The sequence below is a fragment of the Phragmites australis genome, chromosome 4 (assembly GCF_958298935.1).
Source record: "Phragmites australis chromosome 4, lpPhrAust1.1, whole genome shotgun sequence".
Lineage (NCBI taxonomy): Eukaryota > Viridiplantae > Streptophyta > Magnoliopsida > Poales > Poaceae > Phragmites > Phragmites australis.
The window spans coordinates 12,874,372-12,899,806 of NC_084924.1; the positions used below are offsets into that span (position 1 = coordinate 12,874,372).

Genomic DNA, 25,435 nt, shown 5'->3' on the forward strand with positions numbered 1-25,435 from the left:
ATCATTTCAGATTGGGAACTTAATATGGAAAATGATTTTGCCCATTGGAACAAAGAGTAGTAAGGTCAGAAAACGGTCTTCGAGTTGGGAAGGGCCATATAAGGTAGTAGAAGTAGTTCCAAGAAATTCTTATATAGTGTAGAATCTGCAAGGTGAGACATTCTCTAGAGCTCTAAATGGTAAGTGTTTGGAAAGACGCTTGAGAGGGGGGATAAATATGCATAGCCGATGTAATTTATCATCGCCCTAAGAAATATAATTGTACGTGGCCGATGTAGCTTATCATCGCCCTAAGAGCATACATGGCTGATGCATTGTTTATCATTGTCCTAAGCAATGACTGAAAATAGATAATGAGCTATTCATGATTGTTGTGCATGAAAGTGTTTTTGGGTACACAATCTTTACCAAAAAAATAGAGGGGCATGTGTTGATAGCAAAAAAATGACACTTTGATAGTGAAGTCATGCTTTGCTCAGTACATTAGCCAGATAATTGAATTATTGATTCGGCTGTTCAGGGAAAAGGGAGATAGGCATGGAGAAGACCAAGCTACTGCAATGTTTAGGTCATATGCTAGATTTAAAGGGATGGATGCTGCATTTTATAGGCCTGAAGCTATAGTCGCTGGATTAGGCTTGCTCAGCATTGACTTGTGGGTGCAGGTATAGATGTACATGATCAAGATCAGGTGTTGGACACATACCGACCACGACGCTCGATCATGGCTCGACCACAACGCTCGACCACCCGACCACAACATCTCGACCATGGCATCCTGACCACGGCGCTGGATCATGGCGCTCGACCACAGCAGCTGCACCTGATGGATCGAGTATAGCAAGGGGCACTCCTGCAGTATGTACGCATGCATGCAAGGAATTGTTCAGTTCAAAGAGGAATAGGAGACCAAATTAAAGTAACAAGATTTGTCACAGTTCAAGTGTTTCACAAATGAATTAGAAGGTGTGCTCAGATTTTTTTTAGAGGAGAGAAAATATATTTGGATTCTTATTCGGCTTAGAGATCAAAGAGAGATACATGTACGTGGATTGGAAAGGTGGGAGAGTTCTATACGTGTAGGATATGGCCAAATAGGATTTATTGCCGATTTTGAGCAGTTGTAGATGACTTGAAGCCAAGACTTGAAGATTTGTTTGGTCTTGGGAATCAGAGAAATGGAGCTGGTTATGATCTGGAGATGACTGGCTTGGAGATATCGAATCCTACTCGATTGACAAGCCAGAGACCAGGTGCCCTATATAAGAGGAAGGGCCATGGCCGATTGCGCGCATCATCAAGTCATTCGTCAAAAAATATTGCATCTACTTTCTTTTAATTCCTACGCATAGAGTAGTTTAGGGTTAGCTTTTTGCTCCTGCTCAAATCCCCAAGGTTTGGATAGTAGTACTTTATTGATTTGCTTGGAAGTCAATCGGGCAGTAACTCTTCTAGTTGTTGTTCAAAACTCTTTACTTGTTTGCTCGTAAACAATTCATGATTTTCTTATGAAATTAGGATAGTTATCATGGATTTGTGTGTTGCACGGTTGCAAAATCTTATACCAACATAACTCTCTTCTTCTTTAATAGCATCGGCATCACTAAAGCCGTCCTCTAAAAAAAAATGTTGTTTGTTGTGCAAGATTGGTGTAGGAGAGGGAGGAGCCATCGGCCTAGAAGAGCAAGCATGGATGAAAGAGAGAGAGAAGGGAGGCCAGGCCCCATGATGTAGCAACGCTGGGTGCAACATGCACAAAATCCACGTTGACAAGCCGCTCCACGTGTGATCTAGCGTGGCAGCTCTTGCCACGCTTATGCATGAGCATGTATTTGCCGTACCATGAGGCTAGGCATGTTCAAAAGCTTCAATTTTGAAAATTAGTTTAGGTTCTTTGGAATAATTATTTTTTGTAAAAGATAAAAAATCTCACTCGGCGAAAAACATCTGTGATTATACTGTTTGGATTGGGGCTAAAGCTTTAGGTCCGGTCTGTTTTTGCTTTAGATTGCCACGGTTTGGATTCTGTGGATATGTTCTTTTCCACTAAATTATGGATTGCAAGATTTCATAAGTACATCTTGAAGTGTGAGAATCAACTAATGTGTCTGATTATTTTTACTTTTACTTTTAGGACTTGAATCAATACAGAATAAAAAAACAAACAAACAGGACCTTACGATCTGTGCTAAACCACGTGTCGCAATCTTGGAAGCTCCCTCGCCTAATGAGATTTGAGGTAGTAGACCTCACCGAAATTTGTTAGTGTGATTCTGTTCCGCTCGTGGCCTCGTCGTCCCCTGGACGACTCCCGCCCCCCCCCCCCCCCCCGCGTCTCCCCAGCCCCCAACCCACCGCAGCGCGGCGGAATCCAATTCCAAGCCCACCAAATCGACCGACCTCGGAGATCCAGAAGGATCTAGAAGAAGCGAAGGTACCGTCAGAAGAGTTGGAGGAGGAAGGGGAAGAGCAGGAGGAGGTGGTGGCGAAGTCTGCGGCGCCGGCGCCGGCTGGGGTGTCTGCGATGATTACCCGGTCGAAGCTGGTGGAGCAGCTGCGAGACTACCAGATCCGATCCCAGCACAAGTAAATCCCCCGCCCACCTCCATTCCCCTCGCAACCCGACGGGAATCCCGCCTAGTTCGTGGTTGACTAGTTGCAACTAGCTTTGTGCTCAGATCTCGCGCTCCCGGACGCGCGTGGTGCGAAATTTAGTCCCTTGGTCTCTGGTTAGGTTTTGTGTCGGAACTGCAGTGGGTTGAGTTGCGTTCATGGTAGGTAATGCGGTAGAGTAATGTCGTCGAATGATATGGCTACCTGTTTTGGTTCGTGCATGCATTTTTAGTTTGAGGTTTAGGTCATCCAACAGAATTGCAGAAGGCACTGTACGGACGTTGTTGGAGCAGTGCCTGCTCTAGTGATTGTTGTTAGATCTTGTGGCGCCCTTTACCCAATTTGATGTGTTACCCTGGGGGAGCCGAACACATTTGTTGTTTGAACGAAGTTCAAAGGCATGCTCATGTATTTGCAACCAGGCCTTTTCGGTTGTCATGGTCGGTTACTTGACGTCGTATCTGATAAGTGGTGGTCTGCTCTTTTTGCAGAAGAGGGTATGCGGATTGGTATTGTGCTGGTCTTGTCATCTTAAAATTGCCTTAATCTACTCTTATGTTCTAAATACTTTGCCCTAGTTTGTGCATTACTGGTTTTATCCATAGTTGACGAATGATATCTGAGAAAATCCCTTGTATGCCATCGAATTATGCCTGAGAAGCCGGGGCACTTTGGTCATTTTCTGAAAAAACTGACAAGAAACCTAGCACTAACGGTGGATGAATTAACTGAAGTAACGGAAATGGGACAAAGGGAAAAGGAAAATTGAACTAGTGGGAACTCTAGATTTTCAATGGCGTACAAGGGAAAACAATATTATTCAATGGCATACAAGGAATTTTCTCATTATGTCTTGACTTACTACTTGCCACTGCATGTTAACAGCTACACCACTCCAAAGAGCTTTCAGTCTGTGTTATATGGCATACACTTGCTTGATGTTCCTGGAATGGGTAGTGCCAAACCATTGCTAGCAGACCACTTCATGTTTCATATGTCAACTCTGCGATACAGTAGTTCTAGCACTGATGCAAAATGATTTCTTCTCCCTATTAGTCACTCTGGTATAACACCTGCCTCTTCCATGATCTGAACATGGCTCTGCTTTCTACATTCTGCAGGCGTGACATTATTGGAGCAATCTCATGGGGCTTGCTGTGTTGTTTTCTGATAATATCCTCGTACATGACACTATACTTCAGGCACTTCTGGCTGTCCGCTGTTATTATCTCACTCGGTATTCTTCTTCCTGCTGGCTTGTATGTTTTGAGGCAGAGAAAGCTGGCTAAGAAAAGAGAGAGAAGACTATTGTTGCCTCTCTCCATGTAACGCTGTGGTTAGGTGCCTTGATTTTGCGCTTCTTCTTGTCTAGATAGAATCCGCATTCTTGGCTTGTGGCTTGCTTAGCCCACATCCAACATTTTATACGTCTCGGGCCCCTAATACCTAATACACATCCTTACTCTTTAGCCTTTTGCAATGTGCTACAAGAGATTTGATTATTTTGCCAGCTCCCATGTTGTGCGAGTGGATATTCTCCAGTGCTTTGTGGGTGTAGTAGCTCCCATGTTGTGCGAGTTGATCGATACCTGCAGCCTGAAGAAATATCTCAATGTGTCGGATGCCTTGGGTATCACACTTTTGTATCTAAATAAAATTAGTTGTTTTGTAATTTTGATGGAATTTGTAAGCTTCATATCCACCCTAGATGAAGCTCAAGTTCGTTTCTAGGTTCAAATGAGGACGCTGGATGATTCTTGGTTTCTTATGTCCAGTTGATGTTTGTTTTGTTAAAGCTGTATGTCGGACAGCTGAGTACAGCTAAGTACTGAATACTTTCTTGCCCCTGAAATACATTGTACTGGCAGTCGTTGCAACATGCATTGCTTCGAATTTTAACACTTGCTAACATTAGCATCATCCTGGTTTCTTCAAAATGTATGCTTCGCCTGCGCGGTATATTGTACCAGCTCTAAGAGAAGAACTTTACAACCCTTCTAGGCCATAGGAATCTATTCTATATATTAAAGGGCCGAGATTTGAAGCAATTCTAGGGTTATGTACTATAGCTGCTGTTCATGCAGGTTATACGTATGTGTATGTACATGTGTATAGATACGTATATGTATGCATATATGTATATGTATATATACTTATGTGTACTTATATGTATACATATGCATATACATGTGTATGTATACATACTTTTTGAGAAATTCTAGAAAATAGAAAAAGTAATAATAGTTATATTGATAAATCAGCTGAAATAATCTAAAATGCATAGGAAAATATCTAAAACTCAAAAAAATATAAAACAAATTTAGTTAGGTTCGTATTATTGTTATCTACATGTTAAAATTATGTCTATGTATGAAAGCATAACTGTTTTTCTTATAATTAAATGAATGTGTTAAATATTGATAAATTCATAAATAAATATTGAGATACTCAAAATTGGTGAATTAATTTTTTAGTCTTTTGTTATGCTCTGTCAAAAAAAAAAATAAACGGGTGTAACGAAGGTGCGTCAATCCGCCCAGTTTTATAGAATTTTCGCAAGAATCTGAAATGAATGGGTACAGTTCCTATAGGACTTTAACTCAGCCGAGGAAACCCCACTCTGTTGCTCCTGCAAATATTACCATTTAGGTAGTGTTTGGTTCGTGGGATGTGATGAGACGGAGTGAATCTATCCCGTTTGAGCTGTTTGGATGGAGAGCAGTGAGATAAAATACTTTAGAATTAGGGAATATTTTTTAAAGATTCAGGATTGAGCTGTTCAAAAAAAAAATAGTAGAACATAGCCGTCTCACTTCAAACGTGACACTGATTGTAAACTCGAGGTATTAAAATAGACTCGTTTCATCCTATCCACCAAACAAATATCTATATATGAATGGAATTATTCCATCCTTAAATATATAAATAGAATCATCGCATCCTATCTTGCTCTTATACCAAACACTATCTATGGTGTTATGCAACTCGTATTTCGACTTGATTGACCAAAGAATGCAAAGTCCAAAGTCAAGTTATGGTCGTGACCTCACTTATTAATTAGCAATCCTTATAGTATAATGTACATCAGACGATGGTATAAACACATAATGGTGTACTTTTCGAAACTATATGATGGAAGAGGTGGTTTCTAGAGTGGATGGTTTAATCTTACGGTAGTAAAACCTTAGTGGATAGATTTAAATGTTTTGTAACGGTCTTGTAGTGTATTCTTAGCTGCGCACAATAGAAAGTGTGTAAGTGTTTGATCTAACATAAGCAAAATGGGGATCATGACTTGTGAATAAAATGCATAAATTTTACAGAGTGTAAAACCTTAGCGGGCAGACATGTTGGGATATGCTTTGCAACGATCTTTGTAGTGTATTCATAGCCGAACATCATAGAAAATATGAAAGTGCTTGATCAATACGAGCAAAACGGGAATCATGACTTGTGGATAAAATGTATAAACTTTATAGAGTGCAAAACTGATTAATCAACCGTGCTCACAGTCAAGAGCGTTGAGGAATGCCAAACATGGTAGAACTTAATGATATACTGGTTTGGGTAACCGTTGTGTTGTGAACTGTGGTTAGAGTGGTTAGAACCTTAGTTAAGGGGTTAGAACCTTAGTTAAGGAAAGATGGCAGGAACATGTGGTTAGTTTCAAGATGATATGAATCTTGATCTTTGTTATTCTTGAGTTTAATTAATTAATTAATCATTTTTCATTGTTGATTACAAATAAACATGCATTTATGCAAATAAGCCCTATTAAGCATTTTTCTTGTGTTAAGCCTTCATATGTCCATTCTCTCACAACTTGTGGAATACGATATGTGCCCACATTTGTTATCACCTAAACAATATTGCTCGGTTAGTGAAGACTTTGAGGACTATGTTGAAGATGGTACATTCTAGGATGTGTTAGTCGATTTTCTGCGGAGTTGCCCTAAAAGCAACTGAAGATTTATTAAGTTTTCTGTTGCTATTTTGTTTTGACCCTTGAAGGTCCCATTTGTAAGACATAGAATAATATCTTTTAAACAAAAGATATTGCTGTGTTATTAATCTATGATGCCAGTGTGTGTATGAGATTGATTCCTGCTTCTACACATAAAAGTGGTTGGACTATTTGTTTGGTCTGTCTCAACACCAACTCAAACGGCTAGGATCTAGGCAGAGGAGGGGCATGTTGACCAAAAATCCCCTAGATAACCATATCTAGAGGGATCGCAGGGGAGATCAGTGGTTGGATCTGAATTAAAGCCTAGTGCTTAGGAGGCTGTTGGAGTAGGAGTTTGGATGGGGAGTGCGAAGAGCGCGACAAGGGTGGCGGCAGCGAAGGGGTTGGGGGTGATGGGGCATCCTATGGCTTCCTCTAAATGATTTTCGTCTGCAATCTATCTCAACCAGCACGGCGTGTACGGAAAAGCTGATCTTATAGGTAACTCTGTATCGTATCTTGTTGAGCATAGGTTGCTATTCGAATGATAGGCAATCCTCTCGTTAAAGATTCACTTAAAAAGATAATCTCTTTATATGGATGAAATCCAAGGATATTAATATTACATGAGTAGCGTTCTCCATAGCTAGTACCCAACGGGAATCAAGTCGGTATATAACTTAAAAACAATACTCAAGCATAACTAGCCATATGTTCCGTCGTTGAATCGCTTTCGACCTTAGTTGCTCATCTTCAAAGCAAGTTAAATAAACTATTTTTCTAGAGGACAATCTCCCATCCAATAGGGTGTATACTGTAAAGACCTTCTTATGAGTTAATGTTGGCCAGCGATTTGTCCGTAATTTGTTGGATATAAACTGCCAAAATCTTGAACCTTTGAGGTATTTAATTGATATGAAAATCCTCTTCTCAATGATTCGCTCAAAAACACAACCTTCTTATAAGGATGGAATCCAAGAAAATCAATATATTCATTGTACTCGTAAATGCTACCTTTAGCCTGAAGAACATTATCATTGTGGAGTCCCACTTAAATTTCTCTTGCACTACATCTTCACCATTGTCGTTTTCAGCACGACGTCAACGATAATAGAAATCTTGTAAGGGTCCATCAGATTTTGGATATGCCAAAATAGTCCCAAGGTTGGTTCCGTGTAGGCCGGAGCATGGTCGAGCCAGGCCAAGCCGAAGAAAAGCCCGGTTTTTTTTGGGCTGAAAATGGCTGCCTAAGCCCGGTCCAATAATCCTACTACACAACAATGTCCAGGCCCATGCACAGTAGCCAACAGGCTGGCCTAGGCGGGTCAAAATCAGGCCAGTTTTGGGCTTTTTCGGACCGGATTTTTTATGCTAAGGTCTAGTTCGGTGCATCAAGACCCACACCATGTGGCCACACGAAGCTAGCATGACTCATCCTAATCATCGAGTGTGCACAATATACCCCGTTCTCAGATTTTCCAAGATAAAGTCCCCTAAATATGTCCATTTTAATATCGACTGGCGGTTTAATTATTGGATACTTGTTTGAAAAAGATATTCTACAAAATATCAAACCGTTGAAAACATTAATAAAGCATATAAATGAAAATATTTCGGCTAACAGAAAATCAAAACAAAAACCAAAATTAAGATGATTTGGAGAGATTAGATACCTCGCAACAAAATCTGCTTCGCACTGCACATAAAGTTCTCCCCGCCAATATGCGGCATAGCGCTTCTGGTCCATAAAGGACCTCTCCTCCCAATGCCCTGTCTTTGATGAGAAAACACGTAAGGATCCATGGTGATAGTGGCCATTTTGGATTCCTCAATTGCAGGGTCTAACTCATCGCCATGACGATAAAGAAAGTCTCCAGGCTTATTCTTCTTAATAATTCTTTGGATCATCAACACCTCCTAGTATGGCGATACAGTAGGATCAAACACCTCCTAGTGTGGCGATACACCTCCTAGTCGGCACAATGACTGATGCCGGCTTGAAGGACTTAGATGTTGGCACCGTGGTGGAGGCCGACGCAGGGCGAACATCGTCAACGCAGGTGTAGATGCCACAATGGCTGAGGGTGTCGCTGTTGTAGCCGTAGCTGAGGTCGTGGAGGAGAGCGCTGACTCACCAACGTGGTTGCTGATGCAAGGGTGTATGCACTGGATGTCCAGCGAGTAGCATCCGTCGTAGACGTTACGTTCGTGGGTGGCATGCCGTGCCTGCTCCACTCCTTGGCTCGTCCGGAACTAGATGAGGGCCTCGACATGCCACACGTCCTCAGTGTGAGCATCTGCACTGTAGACGTCGTAGACCTAGTGCAGCACGTCATCGGTTATCAGGTAGAGCACGTGGCTCATACGGATGTGAAGCTTGGCTCTCACGAAGCTCTCTCACCATCCCGTCATTTCACCGAACACTTGGCATATGCTTCCACCTCGAACACCTCCCCTAACAAAATCCATGGCCATCTAGCACCATAGCTCTGAGGATCGACGACTCTGATATCAATTGTCACGTTCCTCTCTCAATCAAACACAAGAATCATACATAAATACCCAAATCTCCACCGAATTCATCTAGTTCATTGCCAATCCCAGTTAGAGTACAGAGCAGGGGTACAAACAGAGATAAATGGAGGCTCAAGTAGGAAGAAGGAAGTCTAGACTAAATACAGATAGAGAATTCGGGAGAGAGAGATCAACATAGATGATGAACAGAGAAGAGAGCTCAGGCAGTCCAGAGAGCCAAAGAAGAGAAGACGACTTGTCTGTTTTGTTCTTTGCTGACTTGTGCCGCCCGCCTTCCTCTCTATGTAGTAGTCCACCCGGTGTATTGGCCCCACTTGCCAACCTCAACGTGAGGGCTTGGCCCACTTGGCAGCCGGAGGCCAAGACCGTGACATAACCACACAGGAAGTGCCCATTGCAGTGATCCTGGACGTAGGATCTTCGGCAGGCAAGAAGTCGAGCTCGCCGGAGATTGGGGCATGTGGTGGCACGAGCCAGGGATAATTGTTTAGTTGTCACCTTTAGGAAGTGATAATTGCTGTTGAAATGATATGCAGATCGTTCTGAGTCTATATATGTAGGGCTGAGTGGCAAATGAGATACCACTCAGGGGTCTCCGGTGAGAAAAAAGTGAATGCCCCCACGAGAGAAGAACTCCCACGAATTGAAGCTATTGAAGTTGATGAAGATGCACTATATGAAAAAAGGTTATTAGTGACGAATGATAACCGTTATTAGTGACGGTTCACGTACCTGTCACTCTTATCATGTCACTAATGATAAGTCATTAGTGACGGATGATGACCCATCACTAATGAGGTCATTAGTTATGGCTCATCACTAATATTAAATTATTAGTAACGGGTCGTAACCGTGACTCATCACTATTGATTGGATATTAGTTACGGATTGTAATCTTAACCTATCACTAATGATCGATGAACTTTTTTCATATTTTTAGACAAAAAAAGTAATAATAATAATTTTTTCACCTAATCCATCCCAACGTAGGTCCATCTCATATGCCCCATAAGGTACGCTTTTTCAAAGTTTGCATTCCATGGGAATCGAACCCGCGAACTTCTTCTCGCACATGTAGTCACCTTACCACCTCTGCTATCACGTAGTTGTGACAGAAACCGGATATTTTATCCTTTTAACCTTCTTTGCTGAAGGTCATTAGTGACGCGTCATAACCATGACCCGTCACTAATGACTAATTTTGTCAAATTCCGTCGAGGGTTATAATTTGATAGGTGACCCAGAGTGCATTCGGTAAAACAGGTATAACTTTTGCATACAGACTCTGATTTTGACGTTTTTTGACTCTACAGATATCTACAGAAAATGTTACATCTGTTCCTCCCCAATTTTGGGTTCGAAGAATTTTTCAAGGCCACAAACGGCTTGAAAGATTGAGTTCTCGCCCCTGAAAGTTTCTACACCATTTTCGAAACGCGCGTTTGTGTCTATAGCCGCCACACCTTACATCAAATTTAAGCAGAAATGTACAATGGTTCCTATTCTAGTGCTACTGAGGTGAGAAAAATAAAAGAAAAATAAAAAATTTACAATGGTCACTAAAGACTGGCATAGGATAACCCGTCACTAATGACGGATCACTTGATCTGTCACTAATGACTGGCCTAGGATGACCCATCACTGAGACTTATAGTAACGGGTCACAACTTGACCTATCACTAATGACTGGCTTAGGACAACCCGTCACTGCTGACCTTATCATTAGTGATGGGTCACAACTTGACCCGTCACTAATGATTGGTCTAGAACGACCCGTCACTGATGACCTAGTTATTAGTGACGGGACACAACTTGACCCATCACTATTATCATCACTGACAGGTCATGTTACGACCTATTACTAATGATCACTCATTAGTGACAGGTTCATATCTAGTCCTGATCAGAAGGCATATTAGTGACACGTCCTTATTGGACTCATCACTAATAGGATATTAGTGACGGGTGTTGAGCAATCGTCAGTAATGTGGTGTCTCCTTTACTGGTTTCTCACGTAGTGATGCCACGCACCGAGTGCCGAAGTAGGTGAGGGAGCAATAGGGGCGGACGTCGATGATGCCGCACCACTCCTTAGGGGACGCCATGTGGTCGCATGGTGCCAGGCGGCGAAGGACGTCGGCAAGTGCATCGTCGAGCAGCAGTCGCACCAGGTCCTCTTCCTACCGCTCCTTCTCGCTCTCCGAATCCATCTCTTGGCAATCGCTGGCCCAGACAAATGAAAGGATCGATGGAGATGCCCGTCGCACCATGGTTGATTGGTGAAGAGTTATTCTGTGATGGAATCTTGCTCTCGGTCAGTCGGTGCACTCTGAAAACCCTAGGGGAAGGCAGGGTCATCTAATAAACGTGGAATTCTGGATCCGACTGGGTCGAAGGTCTGGGCTGATGGGCTACTGGAAGGCCGCACTAGTACTTGGGGGTCCAACAATGTGCGCTTGATTTTGGGCCGTGGTTTTGCCCCACAACAATGATTGCATTTTTTAAAACCCGAATACGACATGTAGACATACACACTCACATCATCACATGCAAGCACTCACACGACGCCTACTGAAGATCGGAGATGTGGATCTTAAAGATTGATGAAGTCGCCACAAATGCCTCGCTTTCGACAGGTATGTTGCCTACCATCGAAAGAAAATTCCGGCTTGATGAGGTACACAAGGAGCAAACATGTGGTCTGATGTCGGGTGGATAAGAGGTACAACCACTAGATTTTTTTTCATATTATTTTTTACGGTAATTTCAGAAATAATATGAAATTTCAAAAATACCACCTGTTCACGCGATCGTTTAGCGAAAAATAATTTTCGCACAATGGTAAAGCAAAAACTACAGAAATCGTACGACCGTTCTGCGAAAATATAATTTTCACGCTATAGAATAGCGAAAATATTTCCATGTTTTTCAAAATTAAAAAATCCAATTTTCGCTGAAAGGTAGTGCAAAAATAGTTTTTTACAATCTAGTTTCGTGAAAATATTGTGTCACTTTTCCTATTCAGCGAAAATATCTTATAAATGTGAAAATTAATTTAATTTATATTTTATGCATGCAAAAAGTTTTCATTATTTTTTTGGTTTGATACAAAATTGTAATTTTGTGCTTGTACTTGTCCGATTGCTGGCATTTCTTTTTTTATTTGTTGTAAAATTGTGTGAGTAATTTTTTTAGTGAAGTAACCTTTGGAGGGTGCAAAATATAAATTTTCAAACAATAGTAGTTTTGAACCTTAGTTATCATAAAATCCGGTATGGAGGTTACATATGCTTATGAACATTACATGGGACATAGGGTTTTTCGTCGTAGCGCGAATGGACCCTAACCATTCAGAGACGATGAACGCCTAAAGACTAACCTAATAGCTTATCGATGCTAAACCTAACATGTCTTAGAGAATGGAAATAGCCCGGGTTACAATAGATGCTCTCTACTGAGTGCATCTAGGATATTTACCCTTCCTCAAGGCATCATGGCCCTCCGCCTTAGCTTGATGGGCCCTCTCCTGCTTCCTTTCCCTCTTTGCTTCGCGTGCTTGAGATGCGGCGTGCTCCTCTGGGACCTTCCTCACGTGCTTCTCCTCTTGTCGCTTCATCCGTAGTTTCTCCTACTGTTACTCATACTCACGGCGTTCGTAAGTTTCCCTCCTCCACTGCATGTTTATGTCGACTCACCACTTCTGGTGCTCATTTTGCTCTATGTCTAGCCATACCATGAAGTCACAGAGAGGTGGAGGGGATTGGACAAATGAAACAAGATGGAAGATTAGTAAAACAGTGCATGAAATTGTATCAAAGTGCCATATGAGTGATTTATGTCGCTATACCGGTGGCTACTCATATGGTCCATATCGAGACGGATCATACTGGTAGTTGGCACACATAAAGAAGCATCTATCAAAGGTGTAGGAGATGTCCTGGGACTCGCGAAGCCTACAAGGGCTCTTGGGGGATGGAAGTCCCCCAATGTTTCTTGGGTGGGCTTGGTGGAGCTGAGGAAGACATTACGATTGAGAGAGCTGAGGAAAGAGTGGTCTATCTATGGTTCAGAGTGGGGTTATTTATGGTGGTTGGGGGCTGATGCAAGGACTGAGTGCATGGGCATGGCTGGGGGCTTGAGCATGAGAGTATTGTGCATAAGGACAAATGAGCAGGGATTCTCTGTGAAGACCAAAAAATTTATGTCATTAATGCTTGGCAAATATTATTTGTGAAAGTTGTTGTTTGGTGTGGTCATCTCATTCTGCAAAAATTCAGCAATGATTTATTGTTGCCTTTGCACACAATGCAGGGAATCCTATCAAAACATTGGGCTTAGAAAATACGTATTGGTAGAATGATAAATCTTGGCCATTTTATTGATGAAACTAAATTACATCACATATAAGGTTCATCGTAAGCATTCGTTGCCTGTCTGTGGCTACAATACATAAGGCAATATACACTGACTCGTACCCTATTCCTACATAATTTACAACAAGTTACAATGTCATGTAGTAACCCATCGCTAAATTAATCATGCCTTATAGAAAGACAGATTGCTAGGTGCAAGAAAACATCTACTGGGTTGGTGAAAAGATGTAATTTTCTTATCCAGATATTCCCTACGGATCTCTTGAAAGTTGAATCTATAGGAGGGGGGTAGGGCTTGCTGCACATGTACCTTGCATGGGGTAGGGCTTGCTGCACAGGCCCCGACACAGCCGGTAGGCCGCACACGTATTGTGAAGGAACCTGCATATTACCACATATAGTGAGGTACTTATCCCACCACTTTTCATTGAGCTTCTATACCCTCATCTTCTGCCGTTCAATATCTATGTGGCTCATTGCCTCAGCCTCCTCATAGCCGTAGTTGATGTTCGCGTACCATTTGTAATTGCACCTAGGCTTATTGTACTATTGTTGGGAAGCATCTGAATTAGATAAAATTCGTAGCAGCTGAATTAGATAAAGTTTAGCATGGAAGGATGTCATGTACACTTACCCCACAACGGTACCAAGCAACCATGATAAGAGGGAACCGTTTCATGCGTGGTATTTTACCGTAGTTGCACCGTGACATGCGTGCCTTGTGCGCTTCTATCTGTAGCTTCATCTCTCTTTTCTTTTGCTCTGGGTCTTTATTTATCGTTCGATCTTCATCCTCATGCTTGCATCTATCACGGATGTCACGCCATAGCTCGTAAGGGCCCATCTTGCCTTTTGAAAAGGACAATGATATCGCCTAGAGGGGGGTGAATAGGCGTTTTTACAAAAATTCGTCCCCTTTTACCGTTGGCCTAAACTTGCAGCGGAATATAAACTAACGGGTTTTTCACAAGTGAGAAACCTAAATATGCTAGGCTCAACTAGTGCACAATCACCCTAAATAAGTGTGGAAATTACAATCCTAAGGTGACTAAAATTATTCAATTCTAGGAAGAGATATTCAATAAAACTTAAATTGAAAAAGGCTGAAAACACTATTTATATGCCTGAAATTACTGTTCACAGATACTCCGGTGAAGACCGGATTCTCCGGGTTGTACAGGTCCGGAAACTCCGGTGAAGACCGGATTCTCCGGTTTCTGTACAGAACGGAGCCCGAAACTGAATATAAAGGATGGATAGAGAGTTCTAGCTCAAACCAAGTGATGTCGTGTGTTTCCGGAGATGATTCCAAGTAGATCCACAGAGAACCTACACTCAAATACACACAAACAAGTAGATCGAGTAATATGCACAAATGTTTGAGCAAGAACTTAAAAGTAAGGAAATAAGAGAGGAGACACAAAGATTTATTTCCCGAAGTTCGGATTCACCACCGTGAATCCTATGTCTCCATTGAGGAAGCTCCAACGAGCTGGGTCTCTTTCAACCGCTTTCCTCTCCAAGCTCGGTCACACTTGAGCTTGGCTTACACTAACTTGATCTCTTCCCTTCCGGAGGCAAGATCGACCTTCACAAACTTTTCCGCGGCTCACCACAAGCACGGGAGCTCACCGGCGACACCTAGCCGGCTAGGAGGCTTCACCTCCAAGAGTAACAAACGCTTCGAGAACTTCTTGTCGAGAACTCAAGTGTTCAAGATTGGATTTTATCTCACTTGCACTCAATCATCCAATCTCTCAACCCAACCCACTTTTCTTCTCAAATCACACACTAGTATGGAGTGGGAGAGGTTCTCTTGGCTCTAAAAATATGTTCTTTTGTGCCCTTTGCAGCAGCTCCAAAGGATGGGGTGAGTGGGGTATAAATAGCCTACTCCAAAGAACTAGCCGTTACTATTCTGACACACCTACCCCGGAGTATCCAGTCTCAATTCCAAAAATGGCGTCAGAACGGTCACCGAACGTATTAGAACTAGCCATTAGGCTCTTTTCTGGACTTTTACCGGAGTATCCGGCCTACACCGGAGTCTCCGGTCGGCACTTAACACAGAAAACAGCCCCGGAGACTTCCCGGAGTCTCCGGCCACTCCAGGTACCAGAGTATCCGGACTTCACCGGAGTCTCCGGCCTTTCCAGGTACTGGAGTATCCGGCCTACACCGGAGTCTCTGGCCACATCACAGCTGACCTTCGAAAAATGACGATAACTTTTGATCCCGGAGTCCGATTTCGACGATTTTGGACTCTATGGAAAGCTTATTCGGAGGGCTACACATCCCAACTGAATTCATGACCTAAAACACATAGGATCAAACAAGGAATACTCCAAAACCTATTTTGGACACTTCCATACTTTCCGCTCCGGACTCTTAACAACAAACTCTCACTTTGGGTTTGGTTGGGAACTCTTGAGCACTGAGACGCGACAATTAGCTCACGTTGCATCCCTCTTAATAGTGCAGCATACCTATACTCAAATTCAAAGATAAAACTCGTTTGAACCACTTTGAGCATTTGAAAAACTTTCAAGTACCGCTTCTTTTTCTTTCAAACCTTGAGGGTTGCCAACTTCCATATATTCTTCACTCCATCTCTTCTTGATTCTTCATATGATTGATGTGAATCATCCATAGCTTCCCATGGCCTCGCACAGTCCATCGGCGCAAAGTCTTCACTCGCTCTTCACCACCGCCTTGGTCCTTTGGCGCCATGCCATTTGCTTGCCCTTCACCACCGGATGGTCCATCGCAGCCGAGTCTTGCTTTCCCTTCACCGTCATGCCATAGAAAACCACTTTGTATTCGACATCTTCAAGGAATTCATTTTATCAAATATGGAGTCTACTCTTGTTCTTCACTCTTGGCATATGTGATTTCAATTCAACTTATGCCTTCTTATAGATCCTAACCCCAACTCACTCTTAAGCACAAAGCACATGTGTTAGTCCATAAAACCTAAATGACAAAATTTATACCTTAAGTTACTTGATCTCCACAAGTAACTTATTATCCTTCACACATATTGTCAATCTTCATATAGAACCTAACCCCACTCATTCTTAAACACATAGCACACGGGTTAGTCCATAAAACTCTATTAACAAGCCATACCTTTAGTTACTTGATCTTCATAAGTAACTTAGCCTTCAAGCTTATTGCTAATCTTATTGAGCTTCTTAATCTTCTTATGAGCATCACCAAAAGCACATTTATCTAGATGCATATTTCTCCTCCATGCATCACATCCGAGCATCACCTAGAGCTCATTTATCTTGATGTACTTTCAATCTTTCCATTCACCTAGAGTTGATGCATGTCCCTTCTCCATGCATCACCTATTGAACAACCTACTAACAATCTCAACAACATTGTTAGTCCATATGTATTGTCATTAATTACCAAAACCACACATATGGGCTAGATGCACTTTTAATCTCCCCTATTTTGGTAATTGATGACAATCTCACTAGATGATTATATTTGACAAAATTTAAAGTTCTAAGTATACATATAATCCGAAGATGAATGTATACAAAGAATAAGTTTTGGAAATATCAAATATCACAAAGATATTTGAGATTGCCAAAACTAGTTTTACTAGCATCAAACACCACAAAGGTTTTGATGTTAGTAAAAACCAACATATGTATATAATAAACTCCCCCACAATCTATGCATGTGTGAATGAATTTTGAATATCATTGCATATATTGTCTATCTCAAATTTTGGACGGAGTTTTCTTTATACATATCAAGCAAGCATGACAAAGTATGTATGAAGATGAATATGCTCATGCAAAGTAAACCTTTCACCTTATTTCTCAAAGGCAATCATTCAAATTCTCCCCTAATTGATATCTTCCCCATATAAGCAAATTATCCTCCATAAGCAAAGTCCTCTTACAAAATATAACATCTAGTCCAAATTCTCCCCCAATTGACATCAATGCCAAAATAGAATCATCGAAACGAATTCTCCCCCAATTGACATCAAATTGGTAAGAATTAAGTAGGACTTGCTAAAAGAGAAATTTTCCCAAAAATCATTCAAAGCACATTAGCTCTATCATACAAAAGGAATCATCGAAAGCTAGTGCAAGACCATGTATAGTGTAAACTCCTCATAATATGTGTATTTCTCATAATTTGAGTTAAACCAAATACACTTATCCAATTACGAGCTATGTGAGGAGAATAAGCTATACAATAGGTCAAAGGGGTTCAAAGAGATGCGAAAAGAGATTTCAAAAGGAAATACCAATTAAACTTCAAAAGATATCAATTAGATACCTACAAGAGATACCAATTGAAAATTCAAAGCATACCGATTGAAACAATTGAAAGAGATACTAATTCCAATTGAAACTAATTCAATTGAAGGCAAATCAAGCATGAGTCCAAAATAAATATCCAAACACAAATGCAATGGATTATGCTCTAAGTTGAACATAGCAAAATTGTTGACAATATAACGAATTTCTCGTTTATCACAAAGTATCAACATCTCATAAGCATATATGTCCAAAAGAGCAATTTAAAGCGGACTAAAAATCTCAAGCAAAAGATTTTGCAATTTTCATCAATATTGCATATAGGAGCAACTCAAACATTTGATATGAAATCTTTTGCATACTTGGGATTGGATGAATCGTAAACATGATTATAGAGTTCCCACAAAAATATGCTACTTCAAATTGCTCATATTTGCAACAAAGAGATTTTAAGCACTTGCAAGAAAAACACATTTTTGCAAGACATTTTGATGATATGATGCAATCTACACAAGATTGAATCTTTGAAATTAAATGCATAAATCAAGAACAAATTACTTGGAATGATATAGAATTGTTCACTTTGATATGGTCCTTCTCTTGATCCAATTGAAATTGAAGGAGATGGTCTTCTTTGTAGATATCAATTGAAAGATAAAGACCTTCTTCATGAAAAATCCAATTGAAAGGATAAAATCATCTTCATAAATTTCAATTGAAATGAGCTTCTACTTGAAAGGACCTTCATTATGATTAATCCAAGCATCCAATGCATCTTCATTGTACCTAAAACTCATTTAAGTACAATTTGGTCCCCAAACTCATTGGGTCCAAAAAGGTTAGTGAACTCACATAGAGCACGCTCTCTCATAGATATGTGCGTATTTGTATGGAAATGATAACAATTCAAGTTCATACCAACAGATAGATACCAATTGAAAATATATACCGAATGAAAGTATATACCAATTGAAATCAAATGAAAGCTCTACACACCTTTTAGACAATAAAAAAAAACTTGAGAGAGGCTTACTCTAAATATAGGATCAAAGAAAGCAAACATGTTATCGATTTTAACATTTAAGTCAAACAAGCATGCTCGTCACTTTTAAGATCCGGTGAAAATATAATTTGGACAAGAATAGCATATGAAACTTGAAAATACCAAATGAAAGACAAATATCAAAGGGTTGTCCAAATTACATCTAAGATAAAAAGATCAACAAATTATCATTTCTCAAAGTTCAACAAGTGAACTAAGTAAGATTTGAGCATATAGAGAATAGAATTGCATTCATGCTCAAAAACTTATCTCAAGCAAGTATATAGAAAATGATACAAGCATTGAGATAGTAAGCTTCTAAAGACTCAAAAAAGGAAAGTTTCCTTGAAGAAACCAATATTTCTAACATAGGAGTTAAATGAAATCTTTCTCGTAGAAGGAAGTCACTTGGGAGCAAGAATTGAAACAAAGATGATCTATAAGGATTAACACTTGTATTATTACCAATTGTAAGAAGATAATGGTATATGGAGATATCACAAGTCGGTAATTGCAACAAGGCATGGATCAACTTTCTTTCAAGAAATATGAAACAAGGATTTTAGAAATTAAACACATGCTTCAAACACATTCCTCACAAAGTCAACTATTACAAGAAAACACAAATAAAAATAATAGTCGATACAGTTTTGTTGAACTGAACCGGAGTATCCGGTGAACACCGGAGACTCTGGTCCTTTTTATCAAAAGAATAAATATTAACCGAGGCTCTCTGGCGGAGTCTCCCTCGGAGACTCCGGTAAAAATATTTTCTCCTACCGGAGTATCCGGTGAACACCGGAGACTCCGGTCTTTTTCAACAAAAATAAATGCTTAACCGAGGGACCCTTGGCGGAGTCTTTCTCGGAGACTCCGGTTAAAAACATTTTCTTCCCGGAGTATCCGGTGAACACCGGAGACTCCGGTCTTTTTCTATCAAAAATAAAAGCTTAACCGAGACTCTCTGCCGGAGACTCTCTCGGAGACTCCGGCCAAAAACACCAACCACCGGAGTATCCGGTGAACACCGGAGACTCCGGACAATGAAAACAATTGTTGATTTGATCCGAATGAGAAATGATTCAAATTAAAATCTTGAGATTGAAAAGATCACTAGATAAATACCACGAATCTCAAGTTTCAATTTAACCAAAAGCGGATCAATTAATGGATTCTTGCAAAAATGAGCTTTATATGAGCTTGACATACTATATAGATGCTAGATAAACAATAATATCAATTCTAAATGGTATTGCTCAAATGTTCATAGATTATGGGTATTTAAGATGCATAAAGCATAATACTCCCTCATAATGTGATAATCCATTAATATCTCCAAAAGAGAGCCAAATAGAATTCAATAAGACGAATAAGATCAAATAAGGCTCCAAAACCACTATCAACACATGAGAGTGCAATGCATCCTACACATACTAGATATATGACCTACACATACTAGTTGGTAAGAAAAAGCTAGATGCACTTAGAAACAAATTCATTGCACACTTAGCAAGCAATCAAGACATGTATGGATATATAAAATAGACATGACAAGATTGCAATAAAGTCTACACATGCTAGCATAAGCATAAGCTCTAAACAAGCATAGATACATAATCTACACATGCAAAGTGCTAGAAACTTCCACAAAAAGTGTAGAACAATAAATCTAACACAATGAACAAGAATATGAATTTAAGGTATTGTGATAGAGAGTTACTTTCATAGAGTGACATTGGGTAATAATAAATATAATTCCACAAAACTTGACTCTTTTATCAATTAGATAAATCTTCAAATAATTAGCCAAGTCTCCAATACCCTCTATTTTACCAAGAGACTAAACACAAATTTTACTTGAAGAAATATTAGTCTCAAAGCAGAGAACATAGGATGAGCTCCCCATATATATGTGCATCCAAGTACTTGAATTACTTGTAACATGCACTTAGTTCATTTAAGAATCTAGAGGAGTTTACCCTATATTTTGAGTTAAGGCACAAAAGGAATTTACAATGGAAATACTTGTGCTAAGAATGAACTTACAACCATGAGATCATGTAAATTAAGTTCATCTTCCATAGCCATCATAAAGTATCCATTACCTACATTATCAACAAGATCTTGCTCTACTAGAGAGCCGTTAAAAGCATCATATTACACAAAGTATAAATTTTGCTCAAATTTTACCTAGCCACATTCAAGTGCTCACGACCATGAAAAATCGTGAATATTTGCATCTATGCTAAGCTAAGTGGCTAGATAGCTCAAGTTAGATACTTGTTACCGAGATGTCATTGAAGATAGAAATAAAGCAATAATCCACACTCTTGGCACTTCTTTCCAAATATCATGAGAAAACCCAATTTGAAAGAGTCTTGCGATGAGATATTCAATATAGTTCTTCTCAAGTAAGCCAAGTCTTCAATGCATCTCCAAGTACCTATTTAGTAAATTAAGCAATTTGTGGTACCCAAACCATGTTGGGTCCTTTAAGGTTAGTCACGAAAGACTTAGGCACCCAAATGGCTTTTACATTATCATGATGTGAACTAATCACCTTAGCAACACAAGTACCACTCTTAACATTCCTAGGCAAATATTGATCATAATTGAATGAGTTAGGCTTAGGAATGTTACCAATGGGACAATTTTACCAATATGTCCCTTGGCCCGGCAAGTGTAGCAAATGCGGTGCTTGTACTTGCAAGATGTCTTCTCATCTTGCTTCTTGCTTGCTTCCTTGCCAGTGAACCTCTTTCTTGATGACATAAGACCTTCATTCTTCATGTAGGGGCATCATGCAATTTCATATCTCTTCTCATTGCATCCATAACACTTCCTCTTGCTTCTTCTTGTTTTCTTCTTTGGAAGTGTGGTCTTGTCATCAACCTTGTTGGAACACATAGAGGCATAATGTCCCATGCTTAAGCACTTGAAGCACTTGACATGAGCCATCTTCTTAACTTGGCTCATCTTCTTTTCTACTTTCTTCAAAAGGCAATCTCTCATATGGTGGCCCTCTTTCTTTCACTTGAAGCAAGTGATGAGAGCCTTGATCTTCTTTTGATTTTGCCCCTTGGTCTTGACACTATTGGACTTGTTCTTCTTGTTGGATTTTGCATAAAGTCCACAATCTTTGTGCTTCTCACTTTTCCCTTTGCTATCAATATTACAAGCAACACTAGAGAAAATATTAGCTTTAGAGCAACAAAGATTAGTAGGCAATTCATCATTGGATATAGAATTGACATTAAATGAATTGCTAGAACTAGCACATGTTAAATCTACATTATGCAAAGAATGTGTGCTAATGTCCACACGAGGTTTATAGGATTTTACCGTTGTTACCACAACCTCATGAGCTATTTCTAGCATGGCGTGTGAGTCAACAAGATTTTTATGAGAGCACATAAGCTTATCATGACTTTCTTGCAAAGCCACATGCTTGCTAGTAAGCTTTTCAACTTGAGCCTTTAGCTCAATATTTTCTTTCTCCAAAGATGCTACATAAGAATTAGAGTTGGTAGCACAAGCATCATCAATAGAAGAAATAGTGGATTTGTCCTTAGATAAAACATTGCAATTAGGACATGATTTTTCTAAATCCACTAGAGGCATAGCATCTAATTTATCAATCAAAGAAATATTCTTAACTTTAAGATCCCCATAAAGATTAAACAAAGAATTATAGGATTCTTGAAGTTTCTCATATTTCACATTTAAGGCCTTACGCTCTTCTATTTTCTCAATAAGGAATTCCTCTTGCCTCTCGAGGCTTTCCTCATGGCCTTCTATTATATGCATGAGTTTGATCATTTTAGACATATCCTTTTTGCTCAAAAGATCAAATCCAAGCTCATCACTATTACTAGCACTAGAACTAGCATTAGCATTATTAACCTCACTTACGCTCTCTTTTTACCTTTTGCCATAAGGCATAATGGAGAATCGGTGTAAAGGGATGAGCATCTTGGAGAGGTGGATGCTTCTCCACCTAGGCTTTGTCTCTCATAGACTTCTATTTCCTTCAAAATGTTAGTCTCATAAGTACTAGTGGAAATAGATGCATCGCTATGAGGACCATGAATTATATCATCATGATAAATAGGAATTTTAGCAATAGATGATATACAAGGCTTAAAAACATTACTAGATATGGAAATTTCATTGCAAGTGTTGTTAAAGTCCAAATGAGAGATTAGGCACTCACTTATCACACTCACCATTTCATTACCTTGCTCATTATTAAATGTTGATGAAGTGGATGACGGAGTGACATCCTCTTGGACAAGAGAGGAAATCATTTGGAGTTCTTCATGATGTGAAGATGAAGTAGACCACTCTCCAAATGATGTCTCCGGAAGAAGTTCTTCTTCATCACATTTGGACTTGTCATATCTTTCTTTAAGAGTAGCCCAAATGAGATGAGCGTCTTCAAGCGGCATGATCGTGTCAAAAACATCTTCGCTCAAAGCATTAAATAAAGCATTAGTAGCTTGAGCATTGAGATATATGCATTTCTCTTCCTCATCAAATGATAAGAGTTTATCACTAGGAGAAGAAATGCTCACATCTACAACTCACTCTATTTGAGAACCCATGGCCCTAAAAATATTAAGCATGCGAGTACTCCACTCAAAGTAATTTGAACCATCTAATAGGAGTGGCTCTATGTGCACTAATCCGCTAGTCGACATCTTTACTCTCTAGGCGGTAAAGCCCGAAAAGAGAGACTTGGCTCTGATACTAATTGAAAGGACAATGATGTCGCCTAGAGGGGGGGGGGGGTGAATAGGCGTTTTTACAAAAATTCGTCCCCTTTTACCGTTGGTCTAAACTTGCAGCGGAATATAAACTAACGGGTTTTTCACAAGTGAGAAACCTAAATATGCTAGGCTCAACTAGTGCACAATCACCCTAAATAAGTGTGAAAATTACAATCCTAAGGTGACTAAAATTATTCAATTCTAGCAAGAGATATTCAATAAAACTTAAATTAAAAAAGGCTGAAAACACTGTTTATATGCCTGAAATTACTGTTCACGGATACTCCCGAGCTCCCGAGCTGGGTCTCTTTCAACCGCTTTCCTCTCCAAGCTCGGTCACACTTGAGCTTGGCTTCCACTAACTTGATCTCTTCCCTTCCGGAGGCAAGATCGACCTTCACAAACTTTCCCGCGGCTCACCACAAGCACGGGAGCTCACCGGCGACACCTAGCCGGCTAGGAGGCTTCACCTCCAAGAGTAACAAACGCTTCGAGAACTTCTTGTCGAGAACTCAAGTGTTCAACATTGGATTTTATCTCACTTGCACTCAATCATCCAATCTCTCAACCCAACCCACTTTTCTTCTCAAATCACACACTAGTATGGAGTGGGAGAGGTTCTTTTGGCTCTAAAAATGTGTTCTTTCGTGCCCTTTGCAGCAGCCCCAAAGGATGGGGTGAGTGGGGTATAAATAGGCCACTCCAAAGAACTAGCTGTTACTGTTCTGACACACCTACCCCAGAGTATCCGGTGAACACTGGAGTATCTAGTCTCAATTCCAAAAACGACGTCAGAACGGTCACCGAACGTGTCAGAACTAGCCGTTAGGCTCTTTTCTGGACTTTTACCGGAGTATCCGGCCTACACCGGAGTCTCCGGTCGGCACTTAACACAAAAAACAGCCCCGGAGACTTCCCGGAGTCTCCAGCCACTCCAGGTACCGGAGTATCCGGACTTCACCGGAGTCTCTGGCCTTTCCAGGTACCGGAGTATCCGGCCTACACCGGAGTCTCCGGCCACAGCACAGCTGACCTCCGAAAAACGGTGATAATTTTTGATCCCGGAGTCCGATTTCGATGATTTTGGACTCTATGGAAAGCTTATTCAGAGGGCTACACATCCCAACTGAATTCATGACCTAAAACACATAAGATAAAACTAGGAACACTCCAAAACCTATTTTGGACACTTCCATACTTTTCGCTCCGGACTCTTAACAACAAACTCTCACTTTGGGTTTGGTTGGGAATTCTTGAGCGCTGAGACGTGACAATTAGCTCACGTTGCATCCCTCTTAATAGTGCGGCATACCTATACTCAAATTCAAAGATAAAACTCGTTTGAACCACTTTGAGTATTTGAAAAACTTTCAAGTACCGCTTCTTTTTCTTTCAAACCTTGAGGGTTGCCAACTTCCATATATTCTTCACTCCATCTCTTCTTGATTCTTCATATGATTGATGTGAATCATCCATAGCTTCCCATGGCCTCGCACGGTCCATCGGCGCAAAGTCTTCACTCGCTCTTCACCACCGCCTTGGTCCTTCGGCGCGAAGCCATTTGCTTGCCCTTCACCACAGGATGGTCCATCGCAGCCGAGTCTTGCTTGCCCTTCACCGTCTTGCCATAGAAAACCAGTTTGTATTCGACATCTTCAAGGAATTCATTTTATCAAATATGGAGTCCACTCTTGTTGTTCACTCTTGGCATATGTGATTTCAATTCAACTTATGCCTTCTTATAGATCCTAACCCCAACTCACTCTTAAGCACAAAGCACATGGGTTAGTCCATAAAACCTAAATGACAACATTTATACCTTAAGTTACTTGATCTCCACAAGTAACTTATTAGCCTTCACGCATATT

General features: G+C 40.4%; 1 protein-coding gene across 1 annotated transcript; it reads left to right on the forward strand.

Annotated features, from left to right (window-relative positions):
• The first annotated feature begins 2,320 nt into the window (after positions 1–2,320).
• Positions 2,321–4,514, forward strand: LOC133915739 (uncharacterized). The gene is made up of 2 exons (XM_062359020.1): positions 2,321–2,586; positions 3,735–4,514. Exons 1-2 carry the CDS (start codon positions 2,525–2,527, stop codon positions 3,940–3,942), a joined length of 270 nt encoding a protein of 89 aa, XP_062215004.1. The 5' UTR covers positions 2,321–2,524; the 3' UTR covers positions 3,943–4,514.
• The last annotated feature ends 20,921 nt before the right edge of the window (positions 4,515–25,435 follow it).